Source organism: Pipistrellus hanaki, assembly GCF_964339955.1.
Source record: "Pipistrellus hanaki genome assembly, chromosome: 1".
NCBI lineage: Eukaryota > Metazoa > Chordata > Mammalia > Chiroptera > Vespertilionidae > Pipistrellus > Pipistrellus hanaki.
In genome coordinates, this window is record NC_140503.1 from 143605062 (window position 1) to 143624257 (window position 19196).

The following is a 19196-nucleotide window of genomic DNA, read 5'->3' on the forward strand; positions in this document are numbered from 1 at the left end:
ATGCAATTATTTTTTTATTTTTTTTAAACTTAAATTATATTGAAGAGTTTGGATTTTGGTTATATTTTATTGTTTTCTATAGTCCATACTCTTTACAATGAAGTCACATATCTTTGTACTCCTCAGTTCTACCACTTGTGATGTCACTTGAAAGGATTTCTATGTGTTAACATATAAAAATTATGATCTAGTGGAGAGCAGTGAGCTTTATTTCATATACAGTACTTAGATATCAATTTAGCCTGTCATTATACTTATGGTTCTTGACTAGCATTTTGGAAGCATACATACTCAATTGTGTGGAATGCAAAGGCATATTGCAATTGTACTTATAAACTCATAATAGGTAGGTGGCAAAATATTTATTTTAACTCTAGAAGTTGCATAGAAATCTTTGTTTAATAGGAGCCTATATTGACACAGAAAGTAAAATTGGAGCTTTTTCAGATTTTTAATAGCTTATTGTTGATTTTAGATACTTGCTTTTGACAAAGAAGACTGTACTCTACTTTTAGAATTAAAAATGATTTATCTCTTCCATAATCTCACAAAATTAGTTGAAAGTGTGTGTTTATGTATTTATTTTTATTCCTAGACAATAAACTTAGGAAAATAAATTTGCCACTCAGCTAAAGAACCAAACTATTTCATTCCTAGATCTTATTACTTTTAGTCTGTTTTGAAGCTTCCTATTAATTTAAAAAGTTATAACAGAAAGCATATGCTTTATAACACCTTCTTATAAGACATTTTGGGCATTTATTAAATATATCATCAATTCTCAAAAATAGTAAAGGTAACTTAACAATAATGAGAACCACTTAAATCTCAGGAATATTTTTGTACTACCTGAAAAGCACACTCTTGAAATTAGCATGCTAGTGTTCTGTTTGGATTCGGCATGGTCTTGAGTGTATCTTTGATGAAATGAAGGCATTATGTTGAATAATCCTTAATATAAATGTTATATGCAGCATTTGTAATAGATACCATTATTTAATATAGTATATATAAACAATTATAGTGATCTACATTCTGTTTTACTTTAATTAATGTAGTAGATATTTCTTTACCATTCAGTTTATTAGTAATCATTCTAATTATCTCTTTTATCTCCTCTTTATCCATCCGTCCCCATTACCCCTTTTTCCACTTACAGCTCTATGCCATCCCTTGGTTTCTTACCATGTTTACTCGTAAGTATCATTTTCCCTTTCCTTTTGATATTGTGTTAGCTAAAGAATAATTCCATCCTTCTCCAGTATATTATAGTATATAATAGTAGTATCAGCAGATTTAATTACATAATCATTCATATGTATTTCTAATGTAATAGAGCCTGGTAGAAAATAATATTAATCTGACTGCTGAATATAAAAAAAGTATTTTATTAAATAAAAACCTAGTTTACATATTGTGACATTCATAAAATTTCTTCCTTCTATTGAAAAAGCAATTAATATTAACTATAGGATTTACATTAAGTTTTGGAAGGCTACTTTTACAACCACATTAGGCTTAATTTTTTACAGATTCTCTAATAACAATTATCTTATTTCCTAAACTAGAATTCCTTTAGAAATTAAACAGATTATATAAATATGTAATGCTTTTACCAATTAAAAATATCAATGCAATGATCATTCTGCTTAAATATACACACATGATAAGTGAAATATAGTATTTAAAGTAAGTCTGTATGTATTGGCTTAGAAAATATTTACAGTATTAGTAAATGAAAAAAAAATTGCGAAAAATAGAAAATTGCTAATTGGGTTTTTTATATGAATTCAATAAAGAAAGTATTTAGAGCACATAATAGAAATGAAACAATATTAAAGTTCAGTTGGCTGAATAAACTTATGAGAATAATATAACTACCTAGAAAATTCTAGGAAGAAGTATATTGTATGGGACAACTACACCAACATTCATAATAAAGGTTAGAAAATGTCATGTTTTTGACCAAGGAAGCAATAAATTTACAAAGCCAAACAAACATTTTATAAAACAGTTTGATAGTACATGTTCTTAATAATTTTTACCATAAGGTTATGGTCATATGTCTAGTAAAGCTAATTGTTATTGTTTTAATTTTTATTTTGTTTTTTATTGTAATTAATTTTTTTTTTTTTTTTTTTTTTTTTGTATTTTGTCATTGTACAGATGTATTTCCACTGCACAAAATTTTTCACCTCTGGGATACCTTGCTACTTGGAAATTCCTCTTTCCCATTCTGTATTGGAGTAGCAATTCTTCAGCAGCTGCGGGACCGGCTTTTGGCCAATGGCTTTAATGAGTGCATTCTTCTCTTCTCTGATCTACCAGGTAATCTAGAAATAAATGGAATCACTAAATGAAATTTAATTATAAGATAATGAAACTTTCTTATACCAATTTGCATAATCATCACTTAGCCCTCAGAAGCTCTTCTGCTTGAGCCTCGTCATCCCTCTGTACAGTCTCTCCCTTGAATACTGCCTCTTCCACTGGCCCAGCATTGTAGATACAAAACAGGGGCATTCTAGCTCACTCTGGTTTACTTCCATGTCGGTGATGTCATCAAACGGGTACAACAGCCGAGAGTAGTGCCCTGTTTCCCTTTTTGTTTAGGACAGACCTGTTTAACTTCCGCTGGTAGAGAGTAAATAAAGACCACTTGGAAGGTGTTTGAGAATCTTTGTGTATACAAAGATGTAAATCACTTGGAACTTGCTTTCTCCTATCCATAGCTTCTTGCTAACAATTTGACAGATTTAGGAAAGGAAACAATTTCTTCTTGGGAGGGCCAGTCACAGTCTAGGGAAACTCCATCCACAATACAGGATAGTAAGTTAAAGGTATATATTGTGTTCACAAGTGAGGAGTTTATAAATTTAGGAGTTAAATGCTTAAGTATAGAAATGGTTGAAAAGATGAAAGTAACATGGTTACCTAGGATATAATAATCTGTGGAGGAAAATACTAAACCAAAATGTATTTCAGGTAGAATTCTACTTTATTCAAAAAGCATTTTATTGGCTCCAGTCCTTCTGCTGAATTTATTTCTGATCTCTATATTTTCAGGCAGATACAGTGACTGCTGATAATAAACACTTAAAATTACTCAAGATAAACTTGTCTAAAAATAAAAAAAGTACATTAAGGTATATATTTATTAAGTACTCTCAAGAGAAAGAAAAATCCTGCTGCCTTTCCTGATTTTTTATTCCTTAATGCTTATTGCATTTCCTATTTATTTCTCACTTCATTGTAGGCATTAAGCAGCAGAGATGATAGATGCTTAGGAAATTGTGCCAGTAATGGCATGATATATCATGGATTTAAAAGGCTGAGTGAATAAAGGAGCCAATAACATATTCTATCATTTTTTTCCCTTTAAACTACATAACCAAGATTGTGTTTTTTAAATATATCCATTCATTTATTCAACAAATACTCATCAATTTCCTATATGGAATGTGTGTTTATAATAAGTTTATGTGTGTGTAAGTCTATAATTTAATAATCTTATTTCTGGTTTATCTTTTTTTTTTTTTTAACTGACCCAGAGCAGTCATGCATAATCATTTAAAGGTGATCTAATGGTTTCCTGTAACTGTGGCTGACACTTCTAACTTTGGTTATCTTAATTACATGTGGTATTACCTTCTACTTCCAGTAAGTTACTTGCCTGGCTGATGCATTAGTTCTTTAATTTTTCAGTGAGGGGATTCAGCTTCCCTCTCAAGAATTGCTCTGTAAAATCAATAGGATTTGGAATCCAGTGGAATGTTAGGTGTGTGGATATATTCCTATGCCCTAAATAAGGTACTGAGTGGGGAGTAAGTTAGGAAATGGGTGAGTGGGCATGGCACTACGAAAGATAATAAGTAAAGTTTTAGATGTGTGCTTAAGATGTTTATGGGACCTAGATTGAGAAACTGAGGCCCTATTAGAGATTTTGAATGACAAAATGGCAAATATAATTTGAAGATTAGTCAGAGACTAAAATTTCCTCTAGTATCCTTTTTTGTCTCCCTTGTTATCTTTGGGTTTCCCAGATTCCTTTTTAAATAAGTTCTTTCATTTGTATTACCCTTTATTAAACAGGAGCCCTATTGATATGTAGGTAAACTCTAGGGAAGGGAATGTGTTTTGTAATCCTCTAATTAGGTCTCAGGCTTTTATCAAGCTACTGTCTCTGGGTTGTGACCTTCTCAGGTGCTTCTTAGTGTCTGCCCCTTAGATGAGACCGGAAGGCTGGAGGGAGCCAGAGTTGGGTTTTTCCCTTCCCCCAGGTCATTTAGGCTCTGGTAAAATACTTCCCATGAGTGGAGGCTTTGTTAAGGAGAACGGGATGATCCGGGCGTATTTGTAAATGCCTGGTTTTCCATTTTCTCTGGTGGAAGAAGGTATTTTTTAAGACCTTTATGATGTTTAAAGTACTTTAAGATATATAGTTGATATATAGTTGTCTAAACATATCTTAATTTATACATGTAGCTATTTCCTGTGCTGTTTATTCAATCCAATATTTTCTCCCTTTTAGATAGTGTTTTAGTCCGTTTCCCTTTAATATGATTATTCATATGGTTGGGTTTATTTCTAGTTGTCCTGTCTGCTCTGTATTTCTCTTTTTCCTTTTCTGACTTCTCTGGGTTAAATATTTTTAACATTTCATTTTAATACCTTTCTTGAATTTTACCTTTTAAATTATTTTGTTTATTGCTCTAGGGTCTTTTATCTGCATTCCTAATTTATAACGGTTTTGAGTCAATATTGTACAATTTTATAGAAATGTAAGAACTTTGCAAAAGTGTGATTTATTTACCTTATGTATCTTGTACCATTGTTATATATTTTATGTCTACATTTATAATAAGTTATACAATATAATGTTATTTGGTTAATTGTCTTTTAAACATATGAAAAGAAGCAAAAACATTATCTTTTGTATTTACCACATTTTACCATATTAATGCTCTTTATTCCTTCCTGTAGATTTGTTTTTCTTCTGTATTTTGGTTTTTAGCAGGTTGTTCTCCAGTGTAGTTCTCTTTGTATTTATCTTGCTTTTAAGTCCTTTCAGTAAATATCTATTCAAATAATATACTTTCCTATTCTAGAATTTCAGTTGAGAATACATTGTTTGTACTTCTCTGAATATTCACTTTGACTATATTTTCCTTTAAGTCCTTGAATGTATTTATAGTAATTACTTTAAAGTCCTGTCTGCTATTTACAGTTCTGGATCGTCCTGTGGGTCTATTTCTATCAACTTCTGTTTCTTCATTATAAATCATATTCTTCTGCTTTGCATATTTAGTTATTGTTTATTATATAGTGCATATTGATACATCGCAAGGAGTCTAGGTCTTATCTTTTAAAAGAGTGTTAAGTTTTATTCTGCTAGATAATTAAAATAATTGGTGGGTCCTTTTATTTATGTTAATTTGGTTTTAGTATCTTTTAATTCTTTCCTTAATTCATGAATGTGGCATGTCGAGGTCTTTAACTAAATCCCCAATGTGATCAATGTCAAATCTCACTTACTCCAGACTCTAGCACCTCTCAACACTTACTCATCTTTATGATCCCTCAGCACTTACCATTCCTTAAATATAGTAAGTTTAATTTTATTTAATTAAATTCAATAAACAGTAGGGTGGCTTTAATGGATCTGTTTGCATAGAGAAATATCATTTGGCCCTAAATCTAAGTTTGTACATTGCTAAGTCTCATGTAGTGAGTTCATTTCAGAAGCTAGATTGTGAGTAGGAAATTTGGGCAATGTCAATAATCTCTAGTTATAACAACTCTGTATCATTTTAGAGTTTACAAAGATTTTAAAATATTTTATCTTGTATAAATATCGCAGCTATGTTAATAAGAAGGTTTTCTTATCTCCATTTTGCTCTTGAGGTAACAAGATACAGTGATCTAGTGGAATGCTCATCCTTTATGATAAATAGGTAATATGCAAATTGACATCATGCCATAACACTGTCACAAGATGGCAGCAAACACAGCAGGGGCAGGGCCAGCATCCACTCCACACGCCATCCATCGGGGTTCCTGCAGTCCAGTGGGGGCTCAGCGGTCCCAGCGGCCACTTTGTGAGACTTCTGCTGGGGTTTCCACGGTTTCATGTGCGCACTGCAGGGGAGGGGTGGGGCAGCCACTGGGCGCAGCCTGGAGGCAGGGCATTGGGGCAGCACTCCAGGACTCACGGCCATCCTGCTGCGTGTCAGCATGATCTGAACCACTGACTTGAGCTTTTACTCAGTGGCAGATGTGTCAACTGATTAGAGCACTGCAGGTGTAAAACCTGTCGTTGTTGTCTGAAATTCTTTCCCTTTGGAGATTACTGTGTTAAATGGGTTAACTTTTTAAGATGACAGTTTTCTCTCTGTAGCTGCAAATTTTTAACTTATCCATATTAACTGGAAATTTTCTAAAATTAAGTGAACATATCTCTGCTTACATGGACTAGAGAAACTTATTTCAAACTTTGATTTTTCATCTAGTTGATGTCTGTTCTCCTTTCTCTAGATTATCAGAGGATAATGTTATAGAGGCTTTAAAAAAATACATTTAACTGCATTAGCCATTGCTCAAATAAATAGACCCATGTCTAAAAACATGTTATCTGTGAGGTTTTTAAAATATTATGTTAGGAATAGCATGTGGAGTGATAAAATCATACCTGTTTGTGTAACCATTGAAATAACCTGCTCTGAAATTGATAAGCATCACTCTTCTCATGCAGAAAAGCTTAAGCTAGACCTGCTGGGCCAATTCAAAATCCAAGTGAATTGGAAAATAAAATATGTCTTATAACCTTTAACAACTTCAGACATTTTCTACTTATAACAACACACTTAACATAGTAAGTCCCTTAGCTTGCTTGTCTTACTTTCTTCATCTTCAGCAGAAGTTAGGAAGGTTACAATACCTGTCTACTAGAATCATTGTAAGAATTAAATGAGCTAAGTAAAAGAATACAATGCCTGGCACATAACAGATGCTCAGAAAGTGTGCAATTCCCCCCTTTCCTCCAAGAATTTTCCACCTTACAAAAAAGCAGGCAATTCTAAATGCATGGTTCATGTACCATCCATAGAATTTGAGTGGCTGTTTTCCCCTTTATATATACAGAGTGGCCAGATTATGATCTCTGAACTCATAATAAGCTGGCCACTCAGTGTGTGTGTGTGTGTGTGTGTGTGTGTTAGAGGCCCAGTGCATGGAATTTGTGCATGGGTGAGGTCCAGCCAGTCTGGCCAAGAGAAGGGGACATGGGCAGTTGGCCAGCCTTCCTGTTGGTGGAACTTCTGGTCAAGGGGACAATTTGCATATTAGCCTTCACTGATAAGCCAGATTACTATGCATTCAGAGATCATAATAATCTGGCCACTCAGTGTATCTATGCATTTCTTATTTCAAAAGAGAAATTGAGAATTTATCTCTTTGTAATTTAAAACACATACTCAATTTTTCTACATTGCCTATCTGAACTGACACACGTGGACTTTCACAGAGGAATTGAGAATGCCTGCCATTTACTGATGTTAGGAATACAGAAAGGGAAAAGCTAGTCCATGCTAAACTTCTTCATCCTAGTCAACTTGCTGAATTTCTACTGCCCTTCTGTGATGTCACCACTTCCTCTACAGGACTGGCTTACTCTTCATCAGAATAGTGACCTCCCAAAGAGCTGCATGCCATCATAACATACCAGCAAAATGTAACATTGTAACAGTTTGGAATATGTATTACTTTTTAAAACTATGCTTATATTTCAAATCTGAAAAAGAAAAGGAAATCTTCTATTAAATTTTTTAATCAAGTTCATTTAATCTTTATTTAAACCTTTCTGCATTTAACTCATATTATTTTTAAAAGGAGAAGTACTGAATTGAGATTTTAATAAATTTTTCCCTGATTATTTTATATCTTCTTTAATAACTGGAAATGAAACTTTTAGTACATTTTACTAGAAGTCATAATGAATCACCTTCTGAATCTTTTGCCAGCCCACTCCCAAATTCCTCAACCTCAATTTTACTTTGATAAAATAAAACTATAATCAGAATAAATGAGGCAGATTCTTAAGTAGGAGCTATGTTATATCCATGATGTTTAATCAATTATATACTGAATTTTTAATTAATTATATACTGAAATATACCTATATGTGTAAATGTGTGTATATATGTTGATAATACCAAAAGAAACACACATAGATATATGCATGTATTGACATATGCAAATATATATTCATATGTGTGTTTATAATACAAAATACCCCCTAACATTTAAGTTAAAAATATATTAATTAATGCATACATAATTTTTTTGTTGAAATCTTTTCTAATTAGTTATAATGTTAGCCATGTGTCAATATATGCAGTTAGGAAAGGTTGTGTTTTTTTAATAAACATGGCAATCCAAATTTTATATATATTTTTTCAATTTTCTATCTAGAAATTGACATTGAACGTTGTGTACGAGAATCAATCAACCTGTTTTGTTGGACTCCTAAAAGTGCTACTTACAGACAGCATGCTCAACTTCCAAAGCCAACTTCTGATAACAGTGGAGTCAGAAGTTCAACATCTTATTTCTCGGAGTGTCCAGATACTCCAAAAACAGATCTGGTATGTATTTAAAGATTTATGAATTCTAAAAAATGTATGTTAAAGTTAATAAACTGCAGTATCGTTATTGCTCCTAATAATATCACTTAGGTCCTTTTAACATAGCTATTTTCTAATATTTGATTTTATTCATGCAACTATTTCAGAAAATTTTTGTGTCTATTTGGTTATATGGGTAGAAAGATTGGTTTAACATATTTCTTCAAGTAACAAGTTTCATTTTTTTTCTATGCAGTCATATCTGTTTATATATCAGTTTGTTTTATACTGAGAAAATTACAGAAAGCAAAGAAAGAATTATAAAAATAAAAACTTAAGAGTTGTTGATAAAATAAGAATATACACTTAACTGATTGTTGAATGACAAAAGAAATAGCTACTTGATAAAAAAATTACTTACTGTATTTATGAATTCTCACTTGAGGATATTTTTCATTGATTTTTAGAGAGAGTGGAAGGGAGGGGGAGAAACAGAGAGAAGAAAACAACTGACTGTATTTAATTTGCTAGTATTTCTGGTATTGAATTTTTTCATCTATGTTGATAGATGAGATAAACCTATAATTTTCTTTTCATCTGTCCTTGTCAGTTTTTTATCTTAAAATTATATTTCTTCTTTTTTCTGCTGTGTAATCAATTTGTATAAAAATTGATATTTATATTTTTTTATAAAGTTTCTTATAGAGTAAAAAGCTTATCTATAAAACTATCTGACACCAATGTCTTTTAATCAGAGATATTTAATTATTCTTCTGAGTCAGTTTTTACATCTGAGAGGTTTTTTAATATCCATTTATCTACTATCCATTCTTATATTCTTATAATTCTTTATACAAAATAGCTTTTTTATTTTTTTGCATTTTATCTGAAATTTTGTCCCCCTTTTCTCCTAATTTTGTTTATTTGAAGTTTTCTTGGTATGACAGAAAGTAGGTACAAGAAAATTAATTCTTGCATGCCCTATAAAAGCATATTCATTAAATTTAAGTTCATCACAATGTAGATTTATATATTATATAGTATATGTTAGGTTCTATACCAGCTAAAATAATAGCTTTTGTAAAGTGAAACATAAACTACATTCTGTACCTAGTATAATGGAAGTTTGAAAACTTCTATGAGAAGAAAACTTCAGTTAACTTTAATTTTTACATGCATCTATCATATTTATTCCCTGAAGCAGACCATTGTAGTAGAAAAAGTATGAACTTTGAACTACATGGACTTGGTTTACAATTTCAACCCTATTCCATTTTGGTTTTATATTCTTGAATCATTTATATGACCTCTCTATTTCCCTATTTGTAAAAGTGAGCATAATTATTATAATTCCTACCTTGCAGGGTTGTTTTAAGAATGATATATGTAAAGCCCTGGTAATAATCATCATTCCTTTTTTAGTAACTGATGGTTAAATGTTTCAACTTTGAAAAATACCCAAGAATTTTATGACAGTCTTTTGTATCTAAAGAATTTGTACAAAAGAGATTTTCTGGTATTATTCTATTTCCTCTCAGCTATTACTATCACTGCACATTTAGAAGTAAGGGGAGCAAGAGAGAGAGGCTGGCTCTCAATAAGGAATCTTTCAGGCAGTTTTACCTCAGTAATTTTAGTGTAAGATTTCACTTTGACCTTTGTATCTTAGTTTTAACTATTTTGATCTTGAAGCAACTACAGAATTGCCAAAAGAATTATTTTATCTAGTGCCAGTGTGTATCCAATCAACTTTTCCTGAAGTAGCTAAAACTCTGCTTAACAATCCTACCACTGCTTATTAATTGAAATATATATATATATATATATATATATATATATATATATATATATAACATATAATATAACTGACAAATAGAATGAAATAGATTTATTATAGTGAATATATTTTGGAAAAGTATGTGGTCAACACTGGAACTATTTCATGTTTCTTTGTTAAATTATAGTCACCTTATTAATTTATTCACGACTGGTATAAGTTATATGTACACTATGAATAAACAAGAATTATTTAGTTCTTGATTATGAACACTAGCCTGGAATGTCATTAAATAAAGTAAATTTTATTTTATTTATATAAAGTTAACTGCTTGCAGGTACTGTCATAAAGTAAGTAAAATGGTCATTTAGTTATCCTCAGTTTACAGTTGTACTTTAAATGTGGATTAACTATAAATTTACTATAGATAAAAACTTTAAAGTACATTTGTATACTGTAGGTTGGAATAGCTTTTAGAAGTCTAATATAAATGCCAATCTACAGTTTAATATATGTAGTAACACCACTGCCTTTTATAGTTTGAATATTTTAAAAATAATACCACAGTGCATCATAATTTTCAGGTATAGTTACATTATTTTATTTTTGAAGGAAGTATTTTTGCCCCCATTATAGAGTTGAGGAAATTCAGAAGACTACTTAATGCAAGTTAAATTTTAAGTTGCCATTTTATCAGTAGTGTACATGCTGTGTTACTCCCTGGTATTTATTGAAATGTAAACATTAATATACATCACTGCAGTCATAAAATTTCAAGCATTTTTTGTTATTTTCTTCTATTTTCCTAATGCATATTATGCTTGCTATACTCATGCAATCACCAACATTCCTGCTGTTAAATAAGTTGAAATGTTTTTACAATATGGTATAAGGGGAAACAGTTATGTTTTACTTATAGATTATGTTGAGATTAGAATGCAAATCTGAAGGAGAGCTAAACACCATCTCCCAAAGTTATTCAGAGCAATAGATGATTCAAGAACAAAAAGTTTAGCTTTGCATCTATTTCCTTTAATGTTTATATTGTAATATCAGTATCCAATGATCTATCCATAAGCAATCTGGAACTTTAAGCAATAGAGTTGATATAATTTTAGTAAAAGATGAAGACTGGAAATCCTTGTAGCTAAATATAGAATTGGTCAGACCTATAAAAGGTAAATAAAATAAAGAAGTTTGATAGAAAGCAGTATCTTTTAAATTTTTTTTTATGCCATAATGTGTATAATGTATTTTAGTACCCACCCTCAGAGTAAAAGTAAGCCAAAAAAAAAGCCAGCATGAGACAATAAGGGGTAGTGGAATTTAGTGGTAAGATATATAAATAACTTTATTTACTTGGCTAAAATATGAATTTTTCTCTCGTAGTCCAACTTTAGATAAGAAAGGCAAAAAAAAAATTTTAGATTGACATCTTAAGAAACTTATTAAGAATTCTAAGCACACTATCAATAGTTATTTTTATAATTTAGACTCCTATAACAATCAGCTGAGTGGGCCACATGGCAACATACTGTTACGTAATTTTGTATTTAAAATATTTTTAAACTCTAAACTTGATACCAAATAACAAAGATTAATTTTTGCATAATATATTTTTCACATTTTAAATGACAACATAAACATACAAAGGATTATGTATATATAATACCAACATTGAATTATATGAATAATAATGGAAAAAAGGTATTAGGCAAATAAACAATCTGAAATATAATGTAAAAATAATTTCTATTTGACTTTAGAATATATTTCATATACTCTGTGTACAGGTCTACTAATAAAATTTGGATAGCCTTTAGAGAATTTACTTTTTTAATAGTGGAAGGAAAGAAAGCATTGTTGAATACTGATTTAAGAAGAAACAAACAGCAGCTGATTCCATTTCTCAAGGACATATTTTATTTATTTTTACTACTAGAGGCTTGGTGCATGAAATCGTGCACCAGTGGGGTCCTTTAGCCTGGCCTGTGGGATCGGGCCCAAATTGGCTCTCTGACATCCCCCAAGAGGTCCCAGATTGAGAGAGGGTGCAGGCCAAGCCGAGGCCACTGGTGCACGATTGGGGCTAGGAGGGACATAGGAGGTTGGCCAGCTGGGGAGGGACCAAGGGAGGGCTCGAGGGCATGTTCAGCAAATCTCATTCAGTCCTGATCAACCAGACCCCAGCAGCAAGCTAACCTACTGGTCAAACAGTCTTCCCTCTGGTAGTCAGAGCACATCATAGCAAACCATTGAGCAGTCTTAGTATATCATTAGCATATTAGGCTTTGATTGCTTGAACAGCTGACTGGTCGACAGGACACTTAGCATATTAGGCTTTTATTATATAGGATATATTCAAAGTACTGCTGAATTTATAACATATGAAAAGAATTCAGTAAATAATTTGGAAATTTATAATTTTGAACATCTTTGGCATAGAATGTTTGCTTCCTCTCAAATCTTCAATAAAAGGAGAGGATTTTCTTTATGGACAGCAGTAGAAAGGCAGTTGCTTTTTTGATCACAAAAAAAAAAAATATCAAATTTTAATGGGTAAAGGTTAAAGTTGGTGGTGTGTGGGCAGGCTAAATAGATATCTTAGATGGTAATTAAAGAAAATTAAATTTATTTAAGAAAAAGAGTATGGGAGATGAGGATATCGAAAGGGAAGGACTACACAGAAAAAAGGGGCCATGGAGACAGGTTCAGGATTTAGCCAGGGATGAGCTGCTGCTGCCCATTGCTCCCTTGGTAGCAAATCGTGTGGGGTCTCTTGAGGTTAGGGAATACATGGTTGTGGAGGAATGGCACAGCATGCTCCTTGTGGGGGAGGATAGGTTAGTCTGCAGGTGCGGTTCTTGTTTTCCCACTTTTGCCCCTTGCTAGACATCCAGAGCTTTCTATCCTGTGAGTTTCTATACTTGCCTCCTTATCCTTGCTCTGGGGGTTTAACAGTATCACCTCTTAAAATTATAGTGGGCAAAATTTGCTAGTGAAAAGGGGAGGTTTCTATATTCTTAAAATAGTTGATTGCAGGATAAACTGGTAATCAATAAATTAGTTAACCAATAACATTGGTTGACTTCGGTACTTCACTTTTTGTTTTGTTCTCTGTACAGATGGCAACCATCTTCACTAATGAACTGTTGCTGGTTAAATGAAGCAAGAAGTCCTAGTTAAATAAATAAAGGTTGAGAACTAGATGGATCGTGACATTGGTTATCATGTTGAAAATTAGCTTAGAGTATAAGGGAATTGAGATGGGGAGAGGAATGGAAAAATCGTACTCAAGGGCACATTTAATGTGGGGGAGATGCACACCCAGCATTAGATTAATAATTTCCTAATCTGGGGAAAATTTTTGTGATTCAAACAATGAGAGTAAACTTAAATTATATTCTCTGCTAGTAGAGGTACAAAGGATATATAGTGATTGTCAATTTGTAACAGAACCTCTGTCTCTCACCACCAAAGTCTCCCTAGGGTATATAGATAATCTGTAATTGTTAATATCTTTGACCAACATCTTCTTCCTGTCCTTTTACCAATCTACATTTTAAAGGAGCAAATTTCATCCTTTAGTTATTCTTTGGTCTTTATTTTCATTACTAAAGACACGATTTATGAAATTAGTGCGTGAGGGGGTGTGGAGAACCTCAGCCCAGCCTGCACCCTCTCACAATCTGGGGCCCCTCAGGGGTTGTCCAACTGCCAATTTAGGCCCAGTCTCACAGGGATCCCTGCAAGATTGGGCCTAAACCGGCAGTTAGACATCACTCTCCCAATCCAGGACTGCTGGCTTCTAACCACTCTCCTGCCTGCCTGCCTAATCACCCCTAACCACTAGCCTGCCTGCCTGATCGCACCTAACTGCTCGCTTGCCTCTAACTGCCTCTGCTTCAGCTCCTGCTGTCACAGCTTTGTCCAGAAGGATGTCCAGTAGGTCATTCAGCTGTCTGGTCTAATTAGCATATTATGCTTTTATTATTATTTGATAAGATTATTTACCAAAGCTCTGCTTTGTTCTTTTAAACATATATATGCCTGTCTATTCAGATACATATTTAAACATTAAGTAGAATTATTGGAAGGGGAGTAGACATTATACCAATGCTGTGACCATTAGATTTAGGGAAAGGAGAGAAATTTTTAGAATTCTTCCAGTGAGATGCCTGGCAGTGCCTTATCAACACCACTGAATTGTTGATGAATTAACTGCTTCTTGTTCCACTTCAACACAAGCTTTAATAGCACTAGAGTTATATGTATGATTTTCAATTTCAAGATTATAGACATACTAAAGAAAAAATATGCCGAAACTGGTTTGGCTCAGTGGTAGAGCGTTGGTCTGCTGACTGAAAGGTGCCAGGTTCGATTCCAGTCAGAGGCATGTACTTGGTTGCGGGCACATCCCCCGTGGGGGGGGGGGGGGGGGGCGGGGTGCAAGAGGCAGCTGGTCTATGTTTCTCTCTCATCGACGTTTCTAGCTCTCTATCTCTCTCCCTTCCTCTCTGTAAAAAATCAATAAAAAAATATAGAAAAAAAAAGAAAAGAAAAAATATGTCAGAGACATTAGGTCTTTAAACCCAATAGAATTGTTGTGCATGTGGGTGGCTGTGTGTTTTCCAGAGGTCATTTGTGTTATTGAATTTGCTGTTTTCTGTTTGGTTACATAGACTTGTCAGATTTCGATTATTTTTGAGAGTACATAATATTATAACAGTGAAAGCTACTGCATTGTACTTTTGCTATAGTCTTCCATTTTTATTTTGAGATTCAAAACATTCTTAGAATCATTTAGCAGTTATTACAGAATCAATGCAGTCCTTCAGTTCTTTAAGTCCTCATAATACTACCACCTGCATGTGGTGAAAAGATATTACTGTTGTTCTATTTATATAATAATTATGTTTAAGATATTGTTATCATTTGTATTCAGAAGTAATTTTCAAGTGATCATGGAGTTTCACAAAAATAATATTAAGAAATGGAATTAACACAGACAATATTTCTCAGATCATTATCTAGTCAAATTGGAAATAGTAAAAATAAAAATATTTCTTATCACCTATAAATTAAAAATAAGCAAATCCCAAAATAAAACAAAGTAGAATATACACAATCCCCTCTTTTTTAACTCTTCAGAAATGGAGGATATTCCCATTTGAAAATTCCAAATGAAATTTCTATAATATCTAGAAAATAATACGAGAACCCTATACATCAGAACCTATGGGATACAGCTAATATAGGTATTTCTCATCACTTTTACAATGCCTTACCCATACTAGATATTTATTGTCTTTAGCAAGTTATATTATTTCAACTAGCTTTTGGAAGATAGATAGGAGGTCAGTAATTTTTTAATTTATCTTTACTGTAGTGAAAGTATTATAGATGGCCCCCCTTTTCCCCCCCAATAATCCCCTTTACTCTGCCCCCCAACCCCAGGCCTTCACCACACTATTGTCTGTCTCCATTGGCTATGCATATATGCATGTAAGTTCCCCTATTAATCTCTTCCCCCCAACTCCAACCCCGCTTTCCCTGTGAGATTCGTCAGTCCATGCTTTTATGTTTTTTTAATCTATTTTGTTCATTAGATTCCACATATGAGTGAGATCATGTGATACTTACCTTTCTCTGACTGGCTTATTTCACTTATCATAATATCCTCCAGGTCCCTCAAAGGGTAAGAGATCCTTCTTTTTTACTGCTATATAATATTCCATGGTATAAATGTACCATAGCTTTTTTATCCACTCATCTACTAATGGGCACTTGGGCTTTTTCCAGATCTTAGCTATTGTAAATTGTGCTGCTATGAACATATGGGTGCATACATTCTCTCTGATTGGTGTTTTGGGTTTCTTAGGACACATTTCTAGAAGTGGGATCACTGGGTCAAATGGCAGTTTCATATATAATTTTTTGAGGAAACTCCATACTGTTTTCCATAGTGGCTGTACCAATCTGCATTTCCACCATAGTGAGCTAGTGCTAGTGATGATATAGAGAAAATAATTTGTTTTTAATCACCATGAGACATGTTAACACCACCCTAATAAAAGATTCATAGAAAATAAAAATAATGATACATGTTTATCTAATTTTGTTTTACTTGCTCTTTCCTATGTATGCTGTGCTTTGTTAAAGAGCCCATTCACTGGAATTGTTCACATTTCCTCTGCTAATGAGGGAACTTACAAAACTATGGAGTTCTGTTAATGTTTTGGTGTATTAAGTATGCAGGGGCCAAGATTTTATGATAACGCTCAGCTTGTGACTTAGAATATTAATTATTTAAAGAGTTGAAAGAAGCTGGGCAGTTGTAATTATTCACTGTAAAATAAAGGAGTTCTTAAATATACAGGCCTAAAGTTATATTTTAAATAACTTAATGTAGTTACTCTAATCATGTATGTAATCATCTTTTACTTTGAATATACCTTTCTTGAGTTTTATAGTCTAAGCCTATCAGAGATCCTTTCTTCTTATTATTGATATCACCATATTGAATATACAAGTTGTATTTAATTTTATTACATTTTATTTGTGTTCGGTGCTTTTGTTGTTATATTCTGCTCTATTGTAAATATCATGGGGGGAAATATATGACTCCATATATAAAACAAGACTATATAAATAGCTGAAGGAAGAAAGGGGGAAAGATGAGCAAAAGAAATGGCAAAGTCAGGGAGACATATTCTTAAACTCTGTGAATTTAATTTGATTTTATTGTTCTGTATTTTAATTAATTATGAGCCCATATATGGAGAAGAATGGTGTTAGTGGAAGCTGAGTCTTTGTCAAGAAATGTCTTGGCTAGTTGAGAGGACAGCATACCATCAAGATTTCAAAAGTCCATCTAATGTTAAAAAGGGAATATTGCTATAAACAATAATTTCTAAGCAGAGCTGATCCTCAGAGTATAATATCTTTGACCTGTCTCTAAGCTAAGTCAGGGCTTTATTTCTGTTGGTCAGTAAAAGAACTCCTCCAACTTGGATAGAGCTAGTGATAACTTGTTTCTCAAGTTAAGGAATCAAATAGCTGATGTTGAGTAATCTGTCAGAATCAAGGACTGGCTAGCTTAAAATTATGTGGAAAAGCTGTATCTATTAATATCATATTGAGGAAAATGATTTAAGGTATTACATATGTGCCCTTATCCCCCCATTACCCCCCTCCATTCCCCCTCTCATGCCCTCACCCCACTGTTGTCTGTGTCCATTGGTTAGGCTTATATGCATGCATACAAGTCCTTTTGTTGATCTCTCCTCTTTACCCCCACCTTCCCCTACCTTCCCTATGAGGTTGATGGTCTAATCAATGCTTCTTTGTCTCTGGACCTGTTTTTGTTCGTCAGTTTATGTTATTCATTATATTTCATAAATGAGTGAGATCATGTAATATTTATCTTTCTCTGACTTATTTCGCTTAGCATAATGCTCTTCAATTTCATCCATGCTGTTGCAAATGGTAAGAATTCCTTCTTTTTACCACATATTTCATTGTATAGATGTGCCACAGTTTTTTAATCCACTCATCTGCTGATGGGCACTTAGGCTGATTCCAGATCTTAGCTATTGTAAATTGTGCTGCTATGAACATAGGGGTGCATATATTCTTTTTGATTGGTGGTTCTAGTTTCTTGGGATATATTCCTAAAAGTGAGATCACTGGGTCAAATGGGAGTTCCATTTTTAGTTTTTTGAGGAAACTCCATACTGTTCTCCACAGTGGCTGCACCGGTCTGTATTCCTACCAGCAGTGCACAAGGGTTTTTTTTCTCCAAATCGTTGCCAGAACTTGTTGATGGTTGATTTGTTGATGATAGCAATTCTGACAGGTGTGAGGTGATATCTCAGAGGAATATACTACAAAAAGGGGAGGGAGGGAGGAAGGAAGGAAGGAAGGAAGGAAGGAAGGAAGGAAGGAAGGAGGGAGGGAGGGAGGGAGGGAGGGAAAAAGGGAGGGAGGGAGGGAGGGAGGGAGGGAGGGAAAAAGGGAGGGAGGGAGGGAGGGAGGGAGGGAAGGAGGGAGGGAAGGAGGGAGGGAGGGAGGGAGGGAAGGAGGGAGGGAAGGAGGGAGGGAGGGAGGGAAAGAAAGAAAGAAAGAAAGAAAGAAAGAAAGAAAGAAAGAAAGAAAGAAAGAAAGAAAGAAAGAAAGAAAGAAGGAAGGAAGGAAGGAAGGAAGGAAGGAAGGAAGGAAGGAAGGAAGGAAGGAAGGAAGGAAGGAAGGAAGAAAGAAAGAGAAAGAAAGAATTGATATCATTAAAATGTCTATACTACCCAAATCTAAACATTCAATGTAATTCCTATTAAAATACCAATGGCATATTTCACAGATTTAGAACACATATTGCAAAAATTGACATAGAACCAAAAAAAGACCCCAAATAGCCACAGCAATGTGAGAAAGAACAAAGTTGGAGGGATCACAATACCAGATGTGTGGTACCATTTTTGTCCACAATTGTCAATTTGGTTTACTATCCAAGAAAACGTCATTCATCTCTGATAATCTAATTTCCACTCAACCATTTATATGTAACATGAATTAGGTTATCAATGTCCAATGCATATATTAGAACTAGTTTCTTTAATTAGTATATTGAGTTACAATGCAATTTCTCATATTACCAGAGCTGTAATTAATGCAATTCATAATAACAGTCATTTATACTTAAAGTGAATGTGCTAAAAGATCTGCTTTTCCTAAGAAACTCAAAACACCAACCAGTGTTTATAACACCCTTAAGTTTATAACAGCACAATTTACAGTAACTA

At 33.3% G+C, this 19196-nt stretch overlaps 1 protein-coding gene and 1 long non-coding RNA gene across 4 annotated transcripts in view; both read left to right on the forward strand.

Moving 5' to 3' along the window:
- The window catches only part of LOC311617055, a 316342-nt gene that overhangs the window by 236523 nt on the left and 60623 nt on the right, over positions 1-19196 (forward strand). The gene's annotated exons all lie outside the window — the stretch shown is intronic.
- Positions 1-19196, forward strand: part of TBCK (TBC1 domain containing kinase) — a 146794-nt gene that overhangs the window by 99588 nt on the left and 28010 nt on the right. For all 3 annotated transcript variants that reach the window (XM_084872273.1, XM_084872272.1, XM_084872274.1), the window contains 3 exons: positions 1160-1196; positions 2167-2328; positions 8470-8642. In XM_084872273.1, coding sequence (XP_084728399.1) covers positions 1160-1196; positions 2167-2328; positions 8470-8642 — 372 coding nt within the window. The remainder of the gene's footprint in view (positions 1-1159; positions 1197-2166; positions 2329-8469; positions 8643-19196) is intronic.